Genomic DNA, 26,019 nt, shown 5'->3' on the forward strand with positions numbered 1-26,019 from the left:
CACACCTATTTACTAATGTGGCCTGGGAAGTTTCCACCCACCACCCAAAAATATGCCATTAAATTGGCATTAAAGTTGGCTGCTATAAATTGCTTATGTGTGTGAGTAAGTGAGCAACCAAGTATGTGATGTTCTGCCATTGATTAGCACACTTATTGAAGATAAATGAATAAATGGTATCTGGATAATCCTAAACTTCAGGATGAATATAAACATGACAGTAAGCTATTACTGTTTGACAAAGTAAGCTGTTAAGGTAATATTTTTTTCATTATATACAATCATTGAACTGTAAAAGACATTATTTTGTAAAGATAACTAGATTACTTAGACCTTTTTTTGCTATTATACTAAATATTATAATAATAAAACAAAATGAATCATTTTGAAAAAGGCAAGCATTTGACCAAGCAGCTACCTCCTCCACCTGGGCTTTACTTCTTCTTTCAACAAGTGTTTAAACAGGGGCTTCCTGCAGAAGGCTTTATTCACAGGGTTTCAGGTGAATTCTACTGCATTTACTGGCTAACAGTTTGCCAATAGTAGGTTGTGAGCATACTAGTAAAAGTAAACTTTTGTTGTTATTTAAACCAGTATTTTAACCAGTATTAAGTTATTTAATTTAGATAAACATCATACTGTATCATTTAAGCCAGTAGCTATGTATTTAGCAAGTTAACTTATGTTAATTGGTTCGATCCTCAGGTGGGGCAGTCCAGGTCCTTTCTGTGTGGAGTTTGCATGTTGTCCCTGTGTCTGTGTGGGTTTCCTCCGGGAGCTCCGGTTTCCTCCCACAGTCCAAAGACATGCAAGTGAGGTGAATTGGAGATACTAAATTGTCCATGACTGTGTTTGACATTAAACTTGTGAACTGATGAATCTTGAGTAATGAGTAACTGTTACTGTCATGAATGTAACCAAAGTGTAAAACATGACGTTAAAATCCTAATAAATAAATAACTTATGTTAATTGTGTAGTTAATATGGTTAGGCATAATTTTAGGCTTTTGTTGTTTGTTTTATTTGTTTTATTAGGATTTTTAAATCATGTTTTACACTTTGGTTACACTCATGACAGGACAGGTAGTTAGGTTACACATAATTCATCAGTTCAAGTCCAATGATGTATCTCTAATTCACCTAACTGACACAGCTGTGGGAGGAAACCAGAGCACCTGGAGGATACCCACGCAGACAGTGGAATGAACATGAAAACTTCACACAGAAAAGACACAGACTGCTCAATCTGGAAATTGAACCCAGAACCTTCTAGCTGTAGAGTGACTGTGCTACCCACTAAGCCATTGTGCTTCATTAAACTAGCCATTACATTGTCTAGTGTTGGGCTAATTATCAATAGGTCTAATTAAAGCCAACAGCTTCATTAGCAAAACATCTACATGTTGAGTACTGAAAACAAAGTAGTTTGTAAGCTAGTATGTTATTTAGTGTATAATTAATAGTATACCCTATTATAATTAATAGCCAGTTAGTAAGCTAGTTTATGTAAGGTGAACCTAGCAAACAATTTAACCGTAGGTTAACTAATAGGTGAATTAAAACCAGATCCTTAAAACTTAAAAGTTTGTTTGAGTAAGCTAGCTAATGTCAAACTGTTTTATTATACAATAACTTCATCTTAATACAAATAACACCTAATTTGATTAGGAAATAAAATAGATTTACCTTAGCCACTAAATCTATTTTCTTTCTATTTTAAAATGACTTGACTATGATCCACATATCCACATTATGTATGAAATCCAGATGGTGTTTTTAATACACAAAAAGTTGTTTATAGGGATTGTAAATAAGGGCTCTGTGCACTTCTGCATGGATTGTGCTTTACTCTCTTGTTAAACCATTCCTTTAGCTGCAAAAGGTGGGGCCATCGGGAACACAGGTAAGGACCCACCAAACAGCCATTTGTTCTCTCTATATCAGTCTCAGTCACCATTTCATTACATGTTGTGTGTTTACTTGTGTATTCATTTGGGTCCTGTTGTTACATTGCATATTACAAGGTGCTAACATATTCAGCTCATCTCAGCTCATTTATCTGTCCCATTCAAATATAAACAATAAATCTGTTTGACCCACTAAAAACCTGAGGCACACTCATTCCAAAAGATTGAAGTTTAACCTGGTACACTGCAGAACTATTGGGGACAAACGGACAAACTACCAGAGCATCTCCAGCCAATGTTTTGTAAGCTGTTTTTGTAAGTCCGTATCTCCATAGATGAAAATGTCATTTTTATTCTTCATTGTTTTTGTTTGCATGAAATATCTTTTAAATAATCTCTTGAAAATGTCTTTCACTTCCTTGTTTCTACACTCACTGTCCATTTTATCAGCTCCACTTACCATATAGAAGCACTTTGAAGGTCTATAATTACTGACTGTAGTCCATCTGTTTCTCTACTTACCTTTTTAGCCTGCTTTCACCCTGTTCTTCAATGGTCAGGACAGGACCACCACAAAGTAGGTATTATTTGGGTGGTGGATCATTCTCAGCACTGCAGTGACAATGACATGGTGATGGTGTGTTAGTGTGTGCTGTGCTGGTATGAGTGGATCAAACATAGCAGCACTGCTGGAGTTTTTAAATACCGTGTCCACTCACTGTCCACTCTATTAGACACTCCTATCTACTTGGTCCACCTTGTAGATGTAAAGTCAGAGACTTTACGCTCATCTATTGCTGCTGTTTTAAAACTCCATCAGTGCTGCTGTGTCTGATTCACTTATAACAGCACAACTCACACTAACACACAACTACCATGTCAGTGTCTGAGTGCTGCAGTGCTGAGAATGACCCACCACCCAAATAATACCTAGTCTGTAGTGGTCCTGGGACAGTCCTGACCATTGAAGAACAGCATGAAAGGGGGCTAACAAAGCATGCAGAGAAACAGATGGGCTACAGTCAGTAATTGTAGAACTACAAAGTGCTTCTATATGTGTGTATAAGTGGAGTTGATAAAGTGGACAATGTGTGTAGAAATAAGGAGGTGGTTTTAATGTTATGGCTGATCGGTGTATGTTCATACTGTTACTGCAGACAGTTGCTCTTTGACCAGACAATACTGTCTATATATAGCCATCAATCTACACATTCATCAATACTTACTCAATACTTTGTTGAAGCCCTTTTGTCAGCAATTGTCAGATCCTTTTAAACTGTGTCAGACTGGATGGCAGGCATGTGTAAACTGCCATCTTCAGTCCACTACAGAATGTCTGTGTATGTGTACGCAATAAAAAACAAGATGCGGTGTGTTGTTACAAATAACATTACAGCTGTATTTCAGTCACAGGCATTGAACTGGAAGTAAGTGTTACAGATCATCACAGATTATTCAAAATAACACATCTTTCAGTGTTCTATATTTTTTAACAGTTTGCAATAACAACAACAACAACAACAAAACACCATGTGTTTTTTGCATCCTTGTAATAAAATTAAGAATAAAATCAGTTAAGTATTAGATTGCAACCCTGATGTACAACTGTTTCTCACGTACATTTATTACACAGTTGAAACGAATAATCTAAGCGTACCAGGTCTGCAAAACCTGAGTCACCTTTACAAATGACATGTTGACAGTACTATATCTGAATACCCTACAGTTTAGACTAGGGATGTAACGATACACTCTACCCACGATGCGATACAATTCACGATACTGGGTTCACAATACGATTTTTTTAAACAATTGAAATTGAAGAAAAATTATGACAGTTTTCTTTTATTATTTCTTTTTTATTTCTGAGTTAGGTACAAACTATGCCAAATAATGCATAGTTACATAATAATTGTGTAAAATTGAAATGAAAATTTTAAACAAATCCCACATTACATAAATAAATAACACGAATAAAGAAAGTATCCTCACATAAATAAATTTGACTGGAAAATCCCCTACCTGGCAACTTTGTGAAGTGCCGTCAACCAGGCGAGGTGAATAGCGCCAGTGCCCTCTGCTGTTTAAAGTGAATATCGATTCATCTTAAATGAGTTACCGATTCGAATCGTGGCACATGCACATCGATTTTTAACTGTCTTGTGGTGCATCATTACATCCCTAGTTTAGACAAATGACTCATTTGTTTGTACATTTTATTTATTTCTCTTTAAAAAGAACTTGGCTGTGCACCGTCTAGCCGGCATAATTGGCAGTGCCTGCAGCAGACATGTCTCTGCTAGGGTGGGATGACCAGACTATGTGGGTGGGGTCTTCAAACGCTGTGTAAGGACCCTGGTTAGCAGACAGAGAGGCACCTGTGCAGAATGCATTGGTGAAAAAGGGTTCCGCTAAGGGCTGTGTGCGGGTAGGAGGAGGCATGAGCAGCAATATACCCACCTCAACTGCAATCAGGGATCCCCCTGCAGCGGAAGACAAATTGACTACGCTAAATTGGGAGAAAATGCACAAATAATAACAAAGATACTCTGAAAACCAGAAATATGGTTTTGTTTTGTTGGTTCATAATTGATTTAGGGATAATGAAAAATGTAATAGTAAATTAATGTTGCGTTAAAATTAGCACAGATTCTAGTGCTCAAAATGTACACCTACTTTCATTAATACAATTATTATATTAGTATAAAAACAAGTGCTGCTTTTGTGTAGCACACCTGCCCCTAATTGTACCTCATTTGTATAAAAGACATCCTAATCCATGCAGGTGTATCAACATATTAAGTAGGTTTTGCTCACCATAGAGAAATGCATCAGCAGATATTTCTGCAAAGCTGAGAAATTATGTAATGATGTGATTTTTTTTATTTATTTATGTATGTGTATTTAGGCATCTAAACAGGTAAAAAAAATACACAAAAGATTACACAGCTTTATTGGAAAAAAAAAACTCTCCAGCCTAAACCAGTTTATGAGCTGGTTGCAGAATATTTCACATTTACAATTGAAAATGCTTAAAATGAATCACATAAAATGAAGTACAAAGATTTTCTTATTTGCATTATTTTTTCTTTAATGACAACCTTCCCCTAATCTTCTGAATGTTCCTATAACTGGGAGTGAATGAATAACTGTGTGATGCTGTGTGGTTGGTGCTTTGTCTAACATTTATTCATGAGTAAATGTCCTGTGTTTCCGAAACAGACTCTTGATCAAATATAACTTCAATTATCAATGTTTTTATTGTTATTAATACACCAATTAGGCATAACATTATGACCACCTTCCTAATATTGTGTTGGTCCCCCTTTTGCTGCCAAAACAGCCCTGACCCGTCGAGGCATGGACTCCACTAGACCCCTGAAGGTGTGCTGTGGTATCTGGCACCAAGATGTTAGCAGCAGATCCTTTAACTCCTGTAAGTTGTGAGGTGGGGCCTCCATGGATCAGACTTGTTTGTCCAGCACATCCTACAGATGCTGAATTAGATTTGGAAGTCAACACCTCAAACTCGTTGTTGTGCTCCTCAAACCATTACTGAACCATTTTTGCTTTGTGGCAGGGTGCATGAAAGAGGCCACAGCCATCAGAGAATACCATGAAAGAGTGTACATGGCCTTGGCCTGCAACAATGCTTAGGTAGGTGGTACGTGTCAAAGTAACATCCACATGGATGGCAGGACCCAAGGTTTCCCAGCAGAACATTGTCCAAAGCATCACACTGCCTCCACCGGCTTGCCTTCTTCCCATAGTGCATCCTGGTGCCATGTGTTCCCCAGGTAAGCGACGCACACGCACCCGGCCCTCCACGTGATGTAAAAGAAAATGTGATTCATCAGACCAGGCCCCACCTTCTTCCATTGCGCCGTGGTCCAGTTTTTATGCTCACATGTCCATTGTTGATGCTTTTGGTGGTGGACAGGGGTCAGCATGGGCACCCTGACTGGTCTGCGGCTATGCAGCCCCATACGCAACAAACTGTGATGCACGGTGTATTCTGACACCTTTCTATCAGAACCATCATTAACTTCTTCAGCAATTTGAGCTACAGTAGCTCGTCTGTTAGATCGGACCACATGGGCCAGCCTTCGCCTTGGCCGCCCATGACCCTGTCGTCGGTTTACCACTGTTCCTTTCTTTGGACCACTTTTGATAGATACTGACCACTGCAGACAGGGAACACCCCACAAGAGCTGCAGTTTCGGAGATGCTTTGACCCAGTCGTCTAGCCATCACAATTTGGCTCTTGTCAAACTCACTCAAATCCTTACACTTGCTCATTTTTTCTGCTTCTAACACATCAACTTTAAGGATAAAATGTTCACTTGCTGCCCAATATATCCCACCCACTAACAGGTGCTGTGATGAAGAGATAATCAGTGTTATTCACTTCACCTGTCAGTGGTGATAATGTTATGCCTGGTCTGTGTATCACTTCAACCAGATGTGAGGTAACTGTACAGATTTGCCAAATATTATTTAATGAATATGTGTATTCTCAATTCACGATTATTGACTGATTAATGGTTGATGTCCCTGTGCAATGTCTCTGTTTTTGTATGCAAAACTGTTTGTTACTTTTCTCATTGTTGTAAAGCACTAACTAAAACACATATAAATAACCTCACATCTGCTTGTTTTTCATCAGTACCGAACGTTTGATCCCTGTAAGCAGCTGTGGTGTGCCCATCCAGACAATCCTTTTTTCTGCAAGACCAAGAAAGGACCCCCAATTGATGGCACTATATGTGGGGATGGCAAGGTGCTTGTGCATGGCCACCCATACAAATGTACAGTTAGTTTCACAAAACAATGTTTTGACTGATAATGGACAACTGTTTTATCCTGTATATCTTTATCTATATATTAGCACTGCTTTAAAGGGCATTGTGTGTGGCTGACCCCAGACATCATAAAGCAGGATGGAAACTGGGGCATGTGGAGTGAGTTTGGTGCGTGCTCTCGACCTTGCGGCAGAGGCCTGCAGTTCCGCACCCGTGCATGTGACAATCCACGGTGGGTGTTTGTGTATATGTTTCTCAAAAAACTCATACAGTACATACCGGAGTATAGTCATTCAAAACAATGTTTGCATTAATCGGCCAGCAGAGGTCTCAGTTGCAGCAGCAATCTTCTTCCCTCAGACATAGCCAATCAGGTCTGTGTGGGCGCCTGGCCAGCCGATAGCAGAGCGAAATTTTAAATGTGAGAATTCAAGCTCTCAACACTGATGGGCTAACATTTTTACCAATGCTCTGTCTGAGCACCACTGCATAAAGATCTTGATAAGTACAAAAACTTATTGTTTGCTAAAAGAAAGATATTTTTTTATTATGTTTTTCTTTATGCATTTTCTCCCCTTTTTCTCCCTTTTAGCGTGTCCGATTGCTCAATTGTGTCATGCTTCCTCTCCACCAATGCCAATCCCTGCTCTGATTGAGAAGAACGAAGCTAACCCACGCCCCCTCCGACACGTGGGCAGCATGCCGTATGCATTTTATCACCTGCACTTAGACGAGTGCAGTGCAGCTCAGCGTTGTGTACGGAGAGACACACCCTGAGAGCACTCTCTTCTCATCTCTGTGCAGGCGCCATCAATCAGCCAGCAGAGGTCGTAATTGCACCAGTCATGGGAGAGAGACCCCACCCGGCTTAGTCCCGCCCATATCTGAACAACAGGCCAATCGTTGTTCATGTGGCCGCTCAGCCTTAGCCGGTAGGCAGAGCTGAGATTCGATACGATGTATTCCAGATCCCAGCTCTGATTTCAGCGTGTGTTTTTACCGCTGCTCCACCTGAGCGGCCAAAGAAAGATATTTATTTATATTAAAAAAAAAATCTTCAGTCACTAAGTAATGGTTATTAAAAAAAATTTAGCCAAAACACTTGATGAACGGAAATTCTAATATAGAGGATAATGTCTTGTCAAGGTATCACCTTATCAGAGACAAAACAGCAGTTTGATGCAGAAACTTAACAGGACACATGTTAAGGAGAATTTAATTCCATTTTAACTTCACTTAGAAATGTATTTAGATGAAATAGTAGCACAACACACAGCAAATTCAGCAGTTGGATTCAGCAGTTGTGGCTTCAGCGCCCATACTAAGAAGTGACAGAAACAGCATATATCGACTCTACCTCTTTTAACGGCAACCAAGATTAACCATCCGGAACACATTTACAATAATGGCAGAACATAACAGATTAGTCTGAATTTGCAGCCCCTACAATTATTAACAACTTAAAAGAACCCAGAGAAATATTTTTTGCACTGCCTATATGCAGAAAAGTACACTGAGATTTTAGAACAACATTTGCTGCCTTTAAGATGGCATTTTTTACAGGGACGTTCATGCATTTTTCAACAAGACAATGCAAGAGGGTATGGGTACTGGATTGGCCTGCCTGCAGTCCTGACCTGTCCCCAATAAGGAATGTGTGGAAATTTTTTAAAACAAAAAACGTGAAGACAACCTCAACTGCTGCACACCTAAAAACATGTTTGCAGGAAAAATGGGACAAAATAACAACATCACTTGGTTTGCTTAGTGCTACCTAAGTGTTGCGATAAAGAATGGCAACATTACAAATTGATAAATGGTTTACTGTCCCAACTTTTTTAGAATTTGTGTATATATATATGAACCACTTTTCTGGAAAAGTAGAAAGAAAAGATTGCCAGTGTTTTCAGCGATTAGCTACATTGTATTTTGTAAATAAAACAGATTTGGAGGCCGCTCAGGTGGCGCAGTGGTAAGAAGTACGCTAGCTCACCAGAGTTGGGGTTTCGAATACATTGTATCGACTCCCAGCTCTGTCTTTCCGACTGGGCTGGGCGGCTGCATGAACAACGATTGGCTGTTGTTCAAAGGGGTAAAAAGTCGGACCATAGATCCTCATAACTGGTGCAACTGCGGCCCCTGCTGGCTGAATGATGGCACCTGCACAGGGCTGAGGAATAATGCTGATGGGGTGTGGCCCTCCGTACACAGTGCCCGTCAGTGTATGAACTCGACTTGGGCAGGTGAAAAATGCAGTCTGTACTGACTGTACATGCCGGAGGGGCGTATGTCAGTTGAGAGGCGTCTTCAGTCAGCGGTGAAGGGTCGAATCAGTATAGAGGACATAGTCAGGGTTATTGGACACGACTAGATTAGGGGAGAAAATTGGGGGAAAAAGTGGGAAAAATAGAAAATTCAAATATAATAATTTGGAATTTGGTGCCTGCAACACACTCCAAAACAGTTGGGACGGAGGCAAAATACAGCATTACACAATAATTATTATTGGATATAAAAGTAGAATCCACCAAAGGGTCAGTCTTTACAAACAATAATGGGTCGTGGCTCAGAACTTTTTGTCAAACTTTAGTAGAGAACTGCCACTCTGTTTAAAAAGAATGTTCTTCAATGCAAGGTTGCAAATAATGTAGTCTTTAACCATCTACTGTTTATAAAATTGTAAGAAGATTTAGAGAATCTGGAGAAATCTCAGGCCGGAAATTACTGTTATGCATTATTTTCGGATTTCAGACGGCATTGCATAAGAAACTGCCATGACACTTTAATAAACTTCAGAAAACCATTGTCACTGTAGCGGAATAATGTTATTCTAACTTTTTTTTAAATGTATCATCAGAATAAGGGAGTCAATAATCGATTAATTAAATCATAGAAAGCAATCAATTATGTATCACCGGTGGGATGTTTTATGGATATGATACCTGAAAAACCAAACTCAAACGAATCACTTACTTTCTTTTGGGCTGATTTTCTTGAAGTCAATTAAGAAAACACACACACACACACACACACACACAACAACAACAACAACAACAAAGATTACATACTTGTGGACATTAGATGGTGCTATAGCCTTAACTTGTACACACAGATTGTTTTACACAGGGATCTAGCAATTATAAAAAGTTCATTCTTAATATAGGCTGACTTACCACAGAAATGTGTGTCTTATATAATTTTTGGCAAATCAGTTAAAAGAGTATGTTTGAAGTAAAACGCTTTGACTCACAATTTACTTTTTTGCTCATCCCAAAGTTGTTTAATGCTTTGTACAGGCCACATTATTATTATTTTTTACATACACCTGTCCTCTATCCTGGACAAGTTTATATTTCCTTATTAACTCTTTTAATGTTGAAATACTTTTGTAGATCACCTAAAGTAGTGGATGTGTTAGTTTGGCTAAGCGTTGCTTTAGCTTTTGTTAATGTGTCTTATGTCATTCCACTCTTTTATTTTTTTTTCTAGTCCTGCTAATGGTGGGCGATCCTGCACTGGCTCCAACTACCAGTTCCGGGTGTGTAACACCAAAGAATGTGAGAATCCATATCAGGACTACAGGGCTGAGCAGTGTAGCATGATGGACAATAAATTCGAGTATCATAACAGGAAACACCACTGGCTGCCTTATGAACACCCTGACCGTAAGTAACAGAAAAGTCCATAGACCTTATTGAATAAAGACATACAGCAAATTTCATTTTTATATTACAATACAGGCAAAAGTCAGTAGTTAGTGTGACGTTCTTTGGCACTAAGCGTGTTTTTGAACTTTTGAGGAGTTTTCTGAACTAATCTTCTGCTGTATTATACCAGGCTTCTTTCAGCACTCTTTAGATTCAGGCTGTCTTTTATTTCTTACTCTGTCCAGATGATCCCATACTGCCCCAATTATAATATTCTGGACTCTGTGGAGGTCAGTTCATGACTGTCAGTGTTTAGCAGCTGTTTTTCTCTCAAAATGATTCCATCGAATTAGCAATGTGCTTGGAATCATTACCATGCTGCAAAATAAAACCATTCCCAATCATGTGCTTCCAGAAGGAATGACATATCGCAAACACCAGTGGCAGAAATGCCACCCCAAACCAGGACACACCCTCCACCATGTTTTACTGAAGGCCACAAGCACTCATTTCATCTCTCTTCAACTTTTCTTCTCACATATTGTTGATGATTGGACTTAAAAATGTCATACTAATATTTTTTTTCCACTGATCTTCATTCAAGTTTGTGAGCTTTAGCATGTCTTATTCGTTTTACACTGTTTTCCTTCTGTAAAAGTGGTTTCTTGGTGGCTAACCTTCCAAAATTCTTCCAAAAAATTTTTTTTGTCCTTGACCTCTCCTGATTCTTTGAATGTCTTTATAATGGAGTGAATACCACATCTTGCTTATCCAATTAGTTTGCTGATTTCCCTTTCAAAATTATGATTTTATTTCTGTCAAATTATATATATATATATATCTATATATATATATATATATATATATATATATATATATATATATATCTATATATATATATATATATATATATATATATATATATATTTATTTATTTATTTATTTATTAATTAATTTTTTTTTTTTTATAATTTTGTAAACTTTTGGAATCTTTTTTTCTTTCACCATGACTGAAATTTCCAAACTTGTTCCCACCTTTTCAATGGGGCTTTTCAAGGCACACAGTAACACCCTGGACTGGGTGCCAGTCCATCGCAGGGCAGACACACACACACATACACACACTCATTCATCTATAGGGCAATTCAGTGTCTCCAATTGACTTGACAGCATGTTTTTGGACTGTGGGAGGAAACCGGAGCTCCCGGAGGAAACCCACGCAGACACGAGGAGAACATGCAAACTCCACACAGAAAAGACCTGGACCGCCCCGCCTGAGGATCGAACTCAGGACCTTCTTGCTGTGAGGCGACAGTGCTAGCCACCGTGCCGGCATTCTTCTACTTCTTAATTTAACTTTTTATAAATGTCTTAATAATGTTTTTTTTTTACAAATTAAATTCTTAACATTTCATATTATTTCATAAACCCTCTTAATACAATCTGTGTACATTTGAAGTGGGTAAACAGTATGGGCTAGAAATATATCAAATAACCAAAACAAAAGTGGTTAAATAGTTTTCCTTTACAATTGCAATTGGAAACATTCAGTTCTCAAAAGAAAATAAGGAATAATAATTCTATACTTTTCTGCAGAGCTAGATTTCCTTTATTAATACTGCCATGTCACAATTATTCAACCTCTACACAAAACTGCTGATCTTAAAACCTACTGCTGCAGACCTGAAATTGAGTTACAGCATAAATAAACCATCATAAATTTAATAATGACCCCTAATTTGCTTCAGCTGGGATGTGTAAAATAAACACCACCAAGAGATGGGTTCTCGGTGTGATGCAACCATGGTGACAACTAATGAGCTGTCACAATAGCTGAGAGAGGAGATCATTAAATTGCAGCAAAGGGTAACAAACAAAAACTCATGTTACTGCAAAAGACTTACAGGATGACCTGATGAAGGCTGGGACAAATGTGTCCATAGATGATCACTTAAAAACCAAGGATTTTATAAAAGGAGTCTACAATGCATGGCACTATTTCTTTATTATTATTGTTTATGCATTTTATCACCTTTTTCTACTGACTTTAGCATATCTAATTACCCAATTGCATTAGGCTTTCTTTCTACTGATGTTGATCTCCACCCTGGTTGAGGAGAATTGAGTCTGACACATGCCCCTCTGACACGTGTGCAGTAGCCGACCACATCTTTTTACCTGCACGAGGCGAGTTCACATGCGGATCAGCTTTGCGTATGGAGAGACACACCCTGACCGTCTCTGTTCAGGCACCATCAATCAGCCAGCAGAGGTCATAATTGTATCAGTTATGAGGTCCCGTCCGGCTCCCACCCTGTATGAACAACAGCCAATCATTGTTCATGTAGGCGCCCAGCCTGCCAGATGGCAGAGCTAAGATGCATGCCACTGTTTACCAAGAAACACAAGAAGTGCCTATGATGTGTCTCAGAAAAGAAAGGCCAGACAAATGACCAGAAGAAGGTCAATCATGGCAATGAGTTAGTGATAATGTGGGGTCTTTCAGCTGGCACAAATGTCTTGGTCTTCTTAACAGTCTTGGTCATGTGACTGGCATAATTGATTCCCATTTTAATAAGGAATGTTTTTCTTTGGTGAAATTAATCCTAAGTGATAATTGGACTTTCCAGCAAGACAATGATCCCAATAATTAAATATTCCACAAAATAGTTTTTTTTTTCCAAATTGCTTGTTACATAAAAGGCAAAATGATGCTCCACAAGTTCTGAAGCTGGGGGTTAAATATAAGTGCACGTGGACATGTATTACATCAACTGTATATACAAACTGTGTAATGCCAGACTTTTTCTTATGGATGATATTATTTGGAGGGGTGAAATTATTTCTATTGTATAGCTGCCAGCTTAAATATATCCTTTATTTGCTTCCTCTGCATGCACGGTTCCATTAAACATGCTATGACTGTAGCTCATGTGATATTGCTGCTGTGATGACCATGGTAGGAACAGCCGAAGTAGTCTTGATGCCAAACAAAAGGTGTCAGAAAATAATTCATTCATATAAACATATGAATGAACACTTGATAGGATATAGTTACAAGTATGATTGCTAAGCTATGCTGTTTGTTTTGATACTCAGATTTGTTGACTTGAGTTGTGTTTTGAAGGACTTTTTGTGTTTGTCAAAACCAGTAAGAGGCGTGACCTTTGTGTCTGTGAAATCGTAGTAGTGGTAGCTCAAATGTTAAGTTACTGGATTAGTTATTTCGTGGCACTGTTGGGCCCTTAACTGGACTGCTTCCAATTACAATTAACAGGCTTTTTTGCTTAAAAGTGTTAAATTTAGCATCTAAAAGTGTTAAATGGCAGCAAAAATTTAAAGTAAGGTGGTGCAGCGGTAAAACACGGTAACACACCGAGCTGACATTTAGAACTCGTCAATTCGAAACTCAGCTCTGCCATCCGGCTGGGCTGGACGGCTATATGAACAACCGGAGAGGGACCTCATAACTGATACAATTACGACCTCTGCTGGTTGGTTGATGCCGCCTGCACAGAGTCGAGGAATAATGTGGACAGGATGTGGCTCTCCGTACACAAAGCTGATTCGCATATGAACTCGCCTCGTGCAGGTGAAAAGATGCAGTCAGCTGCTGAACACGTGTCTGAGGGGGCGTGTGTCAGTTTCACTCTCTTCAATCAGAAGTGGGGGTCAGCATCAGTAGAGAGGAAGTGTAATGCAATTGGGTAACTGAATACAACTAGATTGGGAGGTAAACTGAGAAAAATGCCATTTAAAAAAATGTAGTAATTATGATTTTTTTCTGTGAAACAAACAGGAATAGAGGCTAGGCACAGAGACTGTGGCCCACCAGTCTCAGTAAAGGAGGTTTAAACTAAGTGTCCATCACTCTTAGTGAAGGAGGTGTGGCATGTGTGTTTGTTAGATCCAATAAAAGATAGATTTTTTGAGTCCATGTCAGTTCCAGTAAAGAAAGCGTGTCCTATACGCCTATCAGTCCCAGTACATCAGATGTGGGCTTTGAGCTTGTTAGGTGCAATAAAGAAAGCATAGTTTGTGAGCGTATTAAAATATGTTCTTATCTTTCTTATTTATGTAAATTTTTCATTTATGTCCTGTAGCTAAACAGCGCTGCATTTTGTACTGCCAGTCCAAAGAGACTCGAGTGGTGGTGAACATGCAGGAGCTTGTGGAACCAGGCATCCGCTGCTCCTACAAAGACCCCTACAGTGTGTGTATGTATGGAGAATGTGAGGTGAGTCTCTTGCCATAAATATGTGACTGCTAAAGACGTTGTGACCTCCCATTTGCTGACAATGTTTCTCTCTCTTCAGAAAGTAGGCTGTGATAACTTGGTCGGCTCACCGCTTCAAGACGATAACTGTGGTGTGTGCGCTGGGGATGGAACTAGGTGCAAAACCCACAAGTTCAACTTCAACTTCACTAACAAGAAAGGTAAGGTCTTAATTTTAACATTTTGACTAGTATTGGTAGTAAATTGGTACAAAGGTTAAGGTACTTTGACTAAAGTTATCTTAGTAAACTATATAATTGTGCTGGAATCGTATTATAAATAACATATGGTTAATATAATGGCTTGGCATTTAGGTGTTATTAAAGTTCTTGAAGTTCCACGAGGAGCACGGCATCTCCTTATTCAGGAACTCAATGGAACATCACATATTTTGGGTAAGATTTATGCAGTGTCCTTTACAATGAAAAAGTAATACAATGTTTTGTAGAATACAATCTGTATATTAAATGTATAGAGCAAATTGATTGTAATAGCTTAACTTTACATTTGTGGTGATAATGCAAGTCTTTTTTTTATCTGTGTATGGGGTATTTGTTGGGGGTTGGAATAGAATGTATTAACTATTAATATGTCTGTCTAGATGTTGCTGTGATCAATTATTAATAAACAAGTTTTATAATTTGCTTAAATTAATCATTGTGGTAAGCTTTGTGACATTTGTCTAATAATATACAGTTATTTTCACCTATAGATGCAGTACATGTTTTTTTGTACTTCTGTGTTTTGTATATGTAAACCAAAAATATTGGGACAGGTGGTAAAATGCATAAAAAAAAACCAAGTATTTTTATTCAGTTAAAATCAGCATAAACAAGAGATATTAATGGTTTATCCTATCAGCTTCAGTATTTGATGCCTCTAATGTGAGGCCTATAAAGCTTTCCAGAACTGTTGGACAGGGGCTTTATATCACTGGAAGGTTTATCTCTTTAAAAACTTAAGCAGGCAATGTTATTACAATCATGAAAAAGTCAGGATTTGCATCTTTGCAAGAAACTGCATGAGCTAATAATCCACCAGCTTAGAAGATTGTTTCCTAATCTATGATTGATTATATTATTGAAAGTCCATTGTATTAATATAATAATAAATATCTGTCTAATTGTTTCACTTGTAAAACAAATTGGTGAGAAACGATGGTACACTGACTTACCACAAAGCCGATTCTGGACCCAAGTGCAGTGGCTGAACAGAATCAGCAGAAGACACATATATTAGACACACTAGAGTAGCACTAATGGGCGCTAGAGCCCTTGAAACATGATTTGAAATTATGAATGTGCACAGAGGGTGTTATCCAGTGACATAAAAGTTATTTAAAGTATAATTAACTGGCAAATTTGCATTACTGTTCCACACGACATAGGTGTGGTAAAATGTTGACATACAATTATTATTGACATACAAATGTTGACAGAAGTAATATACTTCTTTTAATTTAATTGTGCAGCTGTGAAGAACAAAGCATCTGGTGATTTCTTCCTGAACTCTCATGGAGATTTTCCAGAGACCCGTTCAGTCATTGAAAAAGGGCTAGAGTGGGAGTACGAGAACAAAAACAATAAGGACACCATTCAGACCAGTGGACCTCTGAAAAATGATGTTGTTGTCATGGTAAACACAAACATAGTTCTACAAATTTTTTGGGGTACCAGTTTGTTTAACACATCTTTGTCTTAACATTTTATTGTTATTTTACGAGGTCTGTACAACCTTCCTTTAGTGGGAAAAAAAGTAATTATTATTTTATATACACCAATCAGGCATAACATTATGTGTTGTGTTTTTGCTGCCAAAACAGCCCTGACCCGTCGAGGCATGGACTCCACTAGACCCCTGAAGGTGTGCTGTGGTATCTGGCACCAAGATTTTAACAGCAGATACTTTACCTCCTGTAAGTTGTGAGGTGGGGCCTCCATGGATTGGACTTGTTTGTTCAGCACATCCCACAGACGCTTGATTGGATTGAGATCAACCATTTTTGCTTTGTGACATGGCACATTATCCTGCTGACAGAGGCCACAGCAATCAGGGAATACCGTTTCCATGAAAGAGTGTACATGGTCTGACACATACCACCTACCTAAGCATTGTTGCAAAGTAACATCCACATGGATGGCAGGACCCAAGGTTTCCCAGCAGAACATTGCCCAAAGCATCACACTGCCTCCGCCGGCTTGCCTTCTTTCCATAGTGCATCCTGGTGCCATGTGTGTGCCAGGTAAGTGATGCAAACGTACCTGGCCATCCACGTAAAGTAAAAGAAAATGTGATTCATCAGACCAGGCCACCTTTTTCCATTGCACCACTTTTGATAGATACTGACCACTGCAGACCGGGAACACCCCACAAGAGCTGCAGTTTTGGAGATGCTCTGACCCCGTCGTCTAGTCATCACAATTTGGCCCTCGTCAAACTCGCTCAAATCCTTACGCTTGCCCATTTTTCCTGCTTCTAACACATCAACTTTGAGGATAAAATGTACACTTGCTGGCTAATATATCCCACCCACTAACAGGTGCCGTGATGAAGAGATAATCAGTGTTATTCACTTCACCTGTCAGTGGTCATAATGTTATGTCTGGTCGGTGTATTTTTAGTGAATATATCCACTTTAGATTTACATGTTACTTTAATTTCCTTCGGGATCAATAAAGTATCTATCTATCTATCTATCTATCTATCTATCTATCTATCTATCTATCTATCTATCTATCTATCTATCTACAAACATAATGTATAAGCAGAATTAACAAAAAGAAAAGGAAACAATAGTTACACTAAAAACAATAATCAGTGAGCTGCACAAAATCCCTAAATCTGGAAAGATGAGTCTGATTTTAAAGAGTCAGAAGAGTCTGTTAATATAGTACAATACTTTTTTACAAGGTGAAGGTGCCTGTGTGGCATTTTGAATTAAACTGATATAAGTCAACTGCCAAAAGAAATTGGTCAAAACGGCAATGCTGTGAAAGTATTTTCTACTGTAGATGTCTTAAAGCTGCAGTTGCCACCAACACTAGATGTTTTTCCCTATTAATTTTATTTTTTGATATAAGCTATGATTATGAATATATACAAACCCAATAAAAAAAAAAAAGTTGGGACCATGGGTAAAATGCAAATGAGATTAGAAAGCAGTGATTTGTAAACTGTTTAATTAAAAACAAAACAAAGAAGACATATTAAATATTCCAAAAAAGTTAGTGTATGGCAAATTAGGACCATGCAAAAACAGTGATGCTGTTTACACACTTTTATCCATAAAAAATACACTGTAATGTGCACATTAATTTGTTTGTTAGATCCGGATGCATGGCTCAGCACAAGTAAAGGTGTCAATTAAATACATTACTGACAATGACAAGCCAAGTGATGGTGCTAGTGAGAACAACATGGTGCCTGACTATGCAGTGCCATACTCCTGGGTGGTGAAGAAATGGACCCCATGCTCCAAGACCTGTGGTGCAGGTATGATATCCTAACACCACACATATACAGTGACTTTCATTGCTAGTGTATTACTTAGGGTATCTCTGACTTTGTTAGTTTTAAACAGTTAAACAATCTATGATTATTAATATCTATATTTTTTATTTTTTTTAATTCAAAGTTAAACCCCTCTACATCCCAATTAAAATCAGAATATATCAAAAACCCTACTGCCAACCAATAAGACCAGGTGACTAGACTGCTTGAAATAACATTCAGCATTGTCCCAAACTACATTTAACAAAACTAAACAACAAAAAATAGTGCACGACCCATTAGGTTGTAGTACTTATTTACTATTCAGGATACTGTATGCAGTCATACAAATTTTGTTTTATGCATTTTCTCCCCTTTTTCTCCCAACTTTAGTGTATCCAATTACCCAATCGCATTATGCCTTCTCTAAACTGATGTTGATCTTCACTCTGACTGGGGAGAGCCGTGACTAAAACACGCCCCCTCCGACATGTGTGCAGTAGCCGACTGCATATTTTCACCTGCACGAGGCGAGTTCATATGAGGATCAGCTTTGTGTATGGAGAGACACACCCTGATCCTCTTTATCCCTTGTCTCTGTCCCAGCCAGCAGGGATCGTAATTGCATCAGTTATGAGGAATCCTCGTCCGGCCACCACCCTGTATGAACAACAGCCAACAGTCGCTGTTCATGTAGGCCCCCAGCCTGCCGGATAGCGGAAATGCTTTAGTCTTTTAGCAACTTAGCAGGCTGGGGGTGGCTAAATAGAAACAACTGTAGTCTAAAGTCCACTCTACTTTTGGGTACAAAAGTAAATGCACTTTGAGTGTTCAGTTTATTAATTACTGTATGGTCAAAGGCTGTGCATAATAAACTGCTGTGTGTGTGTGTGGTTTGTGTGTAAGGCACACAGATGACCCGCTATGGCTGCCGGAAAAATTCTGAAATGAGGCTGGTGCATCGACGCTTTTGTGAAAAGCTGAGGAAGCCTTCAGTAATGTACAGAGACTGTTACATACGGGAATGTGCTCAACCTATGTACGTATGTGTATAAAAATGTGAAGTCTGCTCCAGAATTTATGGAGCAAATGGTACAGATGGATAACAAAAGATCTTGAAAATGTCTGTGTGGCTATTTAGCTCAGTCTCAAACTAAAAATATTTTAAATCACACTAAATATATTTTAGTAAATAGAATTTAAAGAAATGGCTAGCAAAAATAGGATAGGGGAGGAATCTGGTATGGTCTTGGGAAAAATAGTCTACACAGTGTGCCTGTGGTCAACAAACATTTATTATGTTGGCAGAGACAGGTTTCAAGCCAGGTCCATGGGGTGCTTTACATATCAAATAAATCCAACTATAATAGTTGCTTAGGTGACACAGCCGTATGTAGTGCTAGCCCTGGGATACAGGGTTTGAATTTAAAAAACGAACTACATTAGTTTTCTACATACCAACAGCATCATACCAACTTTTTAATGCCATCAGCAAAAATGTTTTTGGTTGAGCGCGTAGCCACTGATGCACCACTGCTTTCACATCATCATCACATGAAAATCTTCTTCCCCTTAAAGCTTCTTTGAGCGTCCAAAAAGGTGGAAATCAGATCGCACTAAATCCAGACACACAAGTCCCTCAGACACGACCAATTACTGCTACTGAATCTCCAGTAGTAGTCGGCCGGTTGGGTGTCTGCATTCAGAAAATATTAGCTGGGGTGGTTGGGGGTGTTTGCACCCAGTGATTCCCACCCTGACCAGGATAAAGCAGTGGCATAAATAAAATACATTTTATATATATAAATAAATGGTGGTCCATCCTTAATTGCAAGATGTTTCATACATAGCAATGTCAATTTGCTTGTGGATTTATCTCCTTGCCACAAAAGCAACTCCTTCTGTCCTGTGTCTTGTCAAGGCGCTGACATGAGCAGCCTCTGGCTGGCTAATTTGGAATCTAGTTTTGAAACCCTGCATTTAATTTATGGATAATGTTTTAAGATTGTTTTGCTTTATCAAAATCTAGCATGTTTGTTTTGCTTAAGTGCTTACATTCATTCCTGCCATAGTAAGATATATCAATGCTAACAGGAGTCATTAATGTTATTCCTATTGGTGTTCATGTGATTCATAAATGAAAAGTAGAAATCCATTCTTATGGATTGAACATCATCTAGAAAACAAGTAAATAATCTTCTCTTGGTTTCCCCAGTGTGCAAGCATGTAATGGGCAATGGGCATGTAATTATAGTGTCTGTTTTTTATGAATTTACACCAGTTGATTGACTTTTCTTTTTTTCTCCGTTTGAAAGCACAGTGAATTATATTTGTGTGTGTGTGTGTGTGCATGTGTATTGTAGTTGGGTGGCTGGAGAGTGGGGGGAGTGCAGTAAGACCTGTGGTCGATTCGGGACCCAGACTCGGTCAGTGCGGTGTGTTCAACCACTCGGAGACGGAAAGTTCAAATCGATCCGGAGTCGATACTGCAGCGATGAACGACCTGAGGCAAGACGCGAGTGCAACCGCATGCTCTGTCCTGCTGAGTGGAAACTTGGCCCATGGTCACAGGTGCAGTAGCACACCCATACACATGCACACACAGTAGGGTTGTAATTTAATAATTTTAAAATATAAGATTATTATTAAATTATTATAATTATTAAATTGTAATCCAATCAGTAGATTGGCCCATGCCCACATGGTTGCACCTGCCTTCAAGCTTGTCAGGGTGTTTGATAGCAATTAGCCAATGAGTGCTTCAGCATGTGTTGCTGAGATTCTGCTTTGGAACTGTACTGCAAGGATGGAACTCCTTTGGCACATTTTTCCAATAAATATTTACTTAGCTGGTGTTTTCATTATGGTGGTAAATAGCTGTTGACTACACTGGTCCAGTATCTTTAAAAGATGTTTAATTGGGTTGATTCTGCGGGTAGCACTGTTGCCTCACAGCAAGAAGGTCCTGGATTCGATCCCCAGGTGGGGCGGTCCTGTGTGGCGATTGCATGTTCTTTCCGTATCTGCAGGGCTTTCCTCCGGGAGCTCCGGTTTCCTCCCACAGTCCAATAACATGCAAGTGAGGTTAATTGGAGATTATTGTCCATGACTGTGTTTGACATTAAACTTGTGAACTGATGAATCTTATGTAATGAGTAACTACCGTTTCTGTCATGAATGTAACCAAAGTGTGTAAAAACAGACGTTGTAAAAAGTGTGTAAAAAAGGACGTTAAAATCCTAATAAATAAATACTGGGATATTACACATTATCAAGAGAAACATATTTAGATAAATTTGCCAAGCAAATAGAATTAAATCTAAAAACAAGTCCAAACATGAAGCCAAAAAATTTCCAAGACTGATTTCCCAAAAATAAGAAGCTGAAGGTGATTGCATTGCATATCTTCTGATTTTAACCACTTTTAATATTCGTAGGAGCTATATAACTTTGGGAATTTTTAATAGTATTCATTTTTATGTCTGAATACGTGTTTCGTCTTTAGATTTTAAGTAGTTTTGCTTATTCATAGATATAGTACTTTTTAGTTAATATTTAAGGTACAATGTCAAAAGACGTTTACTTATACATGTGAAGTAAATATAAGTTTTACGCAAATTCAACAACACCAATGAGCTGGAACACATTTAAGATTGCAGTCCTACCAACAACACAGAAAAAAACATATGTGTTTATATGATTACATTTAAATTTAAAGTTGATTTCCAAAAAGCAATACACATCAAATTACCACCTTATAGTGTGATACAATTGAACTTTGAATAAATATATAACTGCTTCATGCATACTACACAAAACTGTTAAAGCATCTGCTTCATAGCTCAGTAAGTCTGAATCTGAATAGTGATGTGCAAAGTTTTATCTTCAGCCAACATGTGCAGAATTTTTCTCTGAATATAGCTCTTAGATTACATCACGGTGGCTAAGTGGGTAGCACTGTCGCCTCACAGCAAGAAGGTCCTGGGTTCAATCCCCCAGGTGAGGCGGTCCGGGTCTTTTCTGTGTAGAGTTTGCATGTTCTCCCCGTGTCTGCGTGGGTTTCCTCCGGGTACTCCGGTTTCCTCCCACAGTCCAAAGACATGCAGGTGAGGTGAATTGAAGACACTAAATTGTCCAAGACTGTGTTTGATATAACCTTGTGTGAACTGATGTATCTTGTGTAATGAGTAACTACCGTTCCTGTCATGAATGTAACCAAAAGTGTAAAACATGAGGTTAAAATCCTAATAAACAAACAAACAAACTTAGATTACAGTATGAGACCGCTCTGGTATAGTCCTGATGATTTTTAGATTAGAATTGTTCTAAGATTTTGTGTGTTTGTATGTGCAGTGTTCTTTGACATGTGGTAACGGGACCCAGGAAAGGCAGGTGCTCTGTCACACTAGTGATAACGCTATCGGACTCTGTCTGGAATCAAAACCTGCAGCACAAAGAACCTGCAGCATTGAGCCATGCCCAAGTGAGTCCCTATTTTTTTTTACTCCACAGGATGTGCAGCATGTAGGGATGTACTCAGTAAATACCTAGCATTAAATTTCTATTGTATTTTCAGTGAATTGTGAAGAAAACACGCTACAGTTTAAATGGTTACAGTGGATTCAGAAACTATTTAGGCCCCCCTTGACTTTTTTTTTTTTTTTTTTACACACCTTTGTTTTTTTTTTTTGTTTTTTTAATTTTTCTCCCAATCTAGTCATATCCAATTACCCGATCAGCTTTGTGTATGGAGAGCCACACCCTGATCAGCGCATTATTTCTCGACTCCGTGGAGGCGCCATCAATCAGCCAGGAGAGGTCGTAATTGCATCAGTTATAAGGTTCCTATCTTGCTCCCCACACTGTATGAACAACAGCCCATCGTTGTTCATGTAGTCGCCCAGCCCAGCAGGATGGCAGGGCTGAGATTCAAAATGATGTGTTCGAAATGTCAGCTCTGGTGTGCTAGCGTGTTTTACCGCTGCGCCACCTGAGCGGCTACACACCTTAGTTTGTTGTAGAGTTGATCTTTCATAAAAAAAATTATCACCCATAGTGACAGGCTTTCGGCTTATCCATTATTCCATTATATCCAATTATATCATAATCTGTGGCACTAAAGATTATGATCAACTGCACACTGTTTGCTTTAATTATTGTTAAGATGTGTTGATTCTTTTTTGTTTAGAAACATGAAAAGCTTTGGAAGAAAATGTTTTCACTTTGTCATGGGTGACAAGGTGCTCACTGTTGTGCGCTAACCAGTTTTAACCAGTGTGCATACCACAAACATAGACATTTTAATATAGGTCAATAGTGACTTTAAAAGGATGTTTATGGTCAGCAACAATACTCAGAAAGGATGTGGTTGGCACCCAGGTAACTTTGTAGTTCTACAGTTACTGACTGTAGTCCATTTATTTCTCTGCATGCTTTGTTAGCCCCCTTTCATGCTGTTCTTCAATGGTCAGGACTCTACAGAGCAGGTAATATTTGGGTGTTGGATCATTCTCAGCACTGCAGTGACACTGACATGGTGGTGGTGTGTTAGTGTGTGTTGTGCTGGTTGAGTGGATAAGACACAGAAATGCTGATGGAGTTTTTAAACACCTCACTGTCCCTGCTGAACTGAGAATAGTCCACCAACCAAAAATATCCAGCCAACAGCGCCCCGTGGGCAGCATCCTGTGACCACTGATGAAGGTCTAGAAGATGACCAACTTAAACAGCAGCAATAGATGAGCGATCGTCTCTGACTTTACATCTACAAGGTGGACCAACTAGGTAGGAGTGTCTAATAGAGTGGACGGTGAGTGGACACGGTATTTAAAAACTCCAGCAGCGCTGATGTGTCTGATCCACTCATACCAGCACAACACACACTAACAAACACACCACCACCATGTCAGTGTCACTGCAGTGCTGAGAATAATCCACCACCTAAATAATACCTGCGCTGTGGTGGTCTTGTGGGGGTCCTGACCATTGAAGAACAGGGTGAAAGCAGGCTAAAAAAGTATGTAGAGAAACAGATGGACTACAGTCAGTAATTGTAGAACTACAAAGTGCTTCTATATGGTAAGTGGAGCTGATAAAATGGTGTGGAAACAAGGAGGTGGTTTTAATGTTATGGCTGATCAGTGTAAGTGGAACCTGTTGAACATTATCTGTCTCAAATATCTGCCTTTGAGATGCTTTTCTGGTGAAGAGTGCTACAGTATTTAACCTGCAGAACTGTCTAGAACTGGTTTCTGGCTTTTACACCCTTTATGTTTCAGATCACGTGTTTTTCAACATTCTGATGAAACATTCAGAATTAAACATTAGAGAAGCTTATAACTCATGCCTTCATGTTTTTATGCATTTTACTGCTGCCACACAAGTGGTGATCAAATAATAAGTTTAATAAGCTGCTGTAGAGTAGAGTAAAGGTGGGGATTAGCATTCAAGCATAATTTTTTTTTTCCATAAGTTATGGAAATCAAAACTCACATTAATATAGAAACACAGGAAAGGAGATTAAAAACATGGTACCTGCTAAACTATCAGTAGCTACTTATTATGCTCAGGTGGGATTCACATGCTTCTCAGTGTTGTGCAAAGCTTTAACTAAATCCTCTACTGCAAGTGCTTCTATTTGCTAACATGTAACATGCATGTAAACATGTATTTATTTATTAATTGCTCTTCATGTAAACATAACCACTGACATTCTCTTAACCTCTCTCTGTCTTCCTCTCTCTCTCACTTTAGAGGGCATGTCTGACTTCAACACTCACGGCAACTTCCTGATTCAGTGGCTGTCTCGTCATGACCCTAAGTACCCAGTGCAGAGGTTCTCAAGTAAAGCATCTCTGTCAAGCCAAGCTGTGGCAATCTCCTCTTTCTTCTCTTGTGGCTGGAGCGTCGCCCTCTTTCTTCTGTCCTTCCTTCTGCTAGCCAAATACCCCTGATCAGCGGGCCATGCTACACTTTCTCTCTCTCTCCCCTGGTGGTGGTCCTGTTTTCTCCGGGGTTCTCTGACAGAGGGCGATTTCTGAATTTTGTCACTCGCTCTGTCTATCTCTCTTTCTCTCTCCATATCTCTTTCTTTGTCTCCCTCTCTCTCCTTTGTGGAGCTCTGTGTTATGAACGCTGACCAGTTAGAAATCGTGGAACAAATCGTAATGAAAAAAATAATGTGAAGGAGAATGTTTGAGGGGGCGTTTTGGCATTTCGAGAGCTCTTGAGTGCTGAGGATTACTTGGGATGGAGATTTGTGATTGGCTGCCCGTCGTGTGCTGCTTTTTTGCCATTTGGCGACGGCAGCCTGTGCTGCAGGTGCAAGGAGGAAAGATGACTAAAGCTTTATTGTGAATGTGAACTCGTCACAATGAGGTATAAAAATGTGCTAAATGCTCATTTAATCTGAGTTGAGTCTTAAAAAGGAACAAAGATGAAAGATTAAACTGTAAACAATGGAGGTACTGTTGAAGCACCGTGCCACGTTACATACAGTACATGTGGGCGTCTGATGGTGCAGATTAGGTGGAAGGTCCAGGTGAAAAAACAGGGTCGCTTTAAGGCACACGATTTAATGCCACACCACCTCATTCTCCATTCTCTCAGACTGTTAAAGAAAACATTCAATAAATGCAGCTTATTTGTGCTTGCTATCTTTAAACATAAATATATTTGTACTTATATAACTATAAATCTATATGAATATCAATAATATAAATGAATAATGTTTTACCATTAATAAGCTGTAGCTTATTTGCCTACTCTTTGACTGCTATCAATCGCTTTAATTCTTGACTGTTATGTGTATTTTTTAATTGATTTTACATGAATACAAAACTAGTATTTAATAAACATGTCAAGTTATGGGGGGTAAAGGTCGACCTTTATTATGCAGG

At 38.8% G+C, this 26,019-nt stretch overlaps 1 protein-coding gene across 1 annotated transcript in view; it reads left to right on the plus strand.

The window, feature by feature from the left end:
* Positions 1 to 26,019, plus strand: part of LOC134318701 (A disintegrin and metalloproteinase with thrombospondin motifs 2-like) — a 229,062-nt gene that overhangs the window by 195,853 nt on the left and 7,190 nt on the right. Inside the window, exons 10-21 of the mRNA XM_062999636.1 lie at positions 6,574 to 6,687; positions 6,796 to 6,941; positions 10,199 to 10,374; positions 14,460 to 14,593; positions 14,673 to 14,793; positions 14,947 to 15,027; positions 16,104 to 16,267; positions 17,959 to 18,124; positions 19,028 to 19,160; positions 20,485 to 20,692; positions 22,475 to 22,604; positions 24,875 to 24,964. Coding sequence (XP_062855706.1) covers positions 6,574 to 6,687; positions 6,796 to 6,941; positions 10,199 to 10,374; positions 14,460 to 14,593; positions 14,673 to 14,793; positions 14,947 to 15,027; positions 16,104 to 16,267; positions 17,959 to 18,124; positions 19,028 to 19,160; positions 20,485 to 20,692; positions 22,475 to 22,604; positions 24,875 to 24,964 — 1,663 coding nt within the window. The remainder of the gene's footprint in view (positions 1 to 6,573; positions 6,688 to 6,795; positions 6,942 to 10,198; positions 10,375 to 14,459; positions 14,594 to 14,672; positions 14,794 to 14,946; positions 15,028 to 16,103; positions 16,268 to 17,958; positions 18,125 to 19,027; positions 19,161 to 20,484; positions 20,693 to 22,474; positions 22,605 to 24,874; positions 24,965 to 26,019) is intronic.

This window comes from Trichomycterus rosablanca, chromosome 8 (genome assembly GCF_030014385.1).
Source record: "Trichomycterus rosablanca isolate fTriRos1 chromosome 8, fTriRos1.hap1, whole genome shotgun sequence".
Lineage (NCBI taxonomy): Eukaryota > Metazoa > Chordata > Actinopteri > Siluriformes > Trichomycteridae > Trichomycterus > Trichomycterus rosablanca.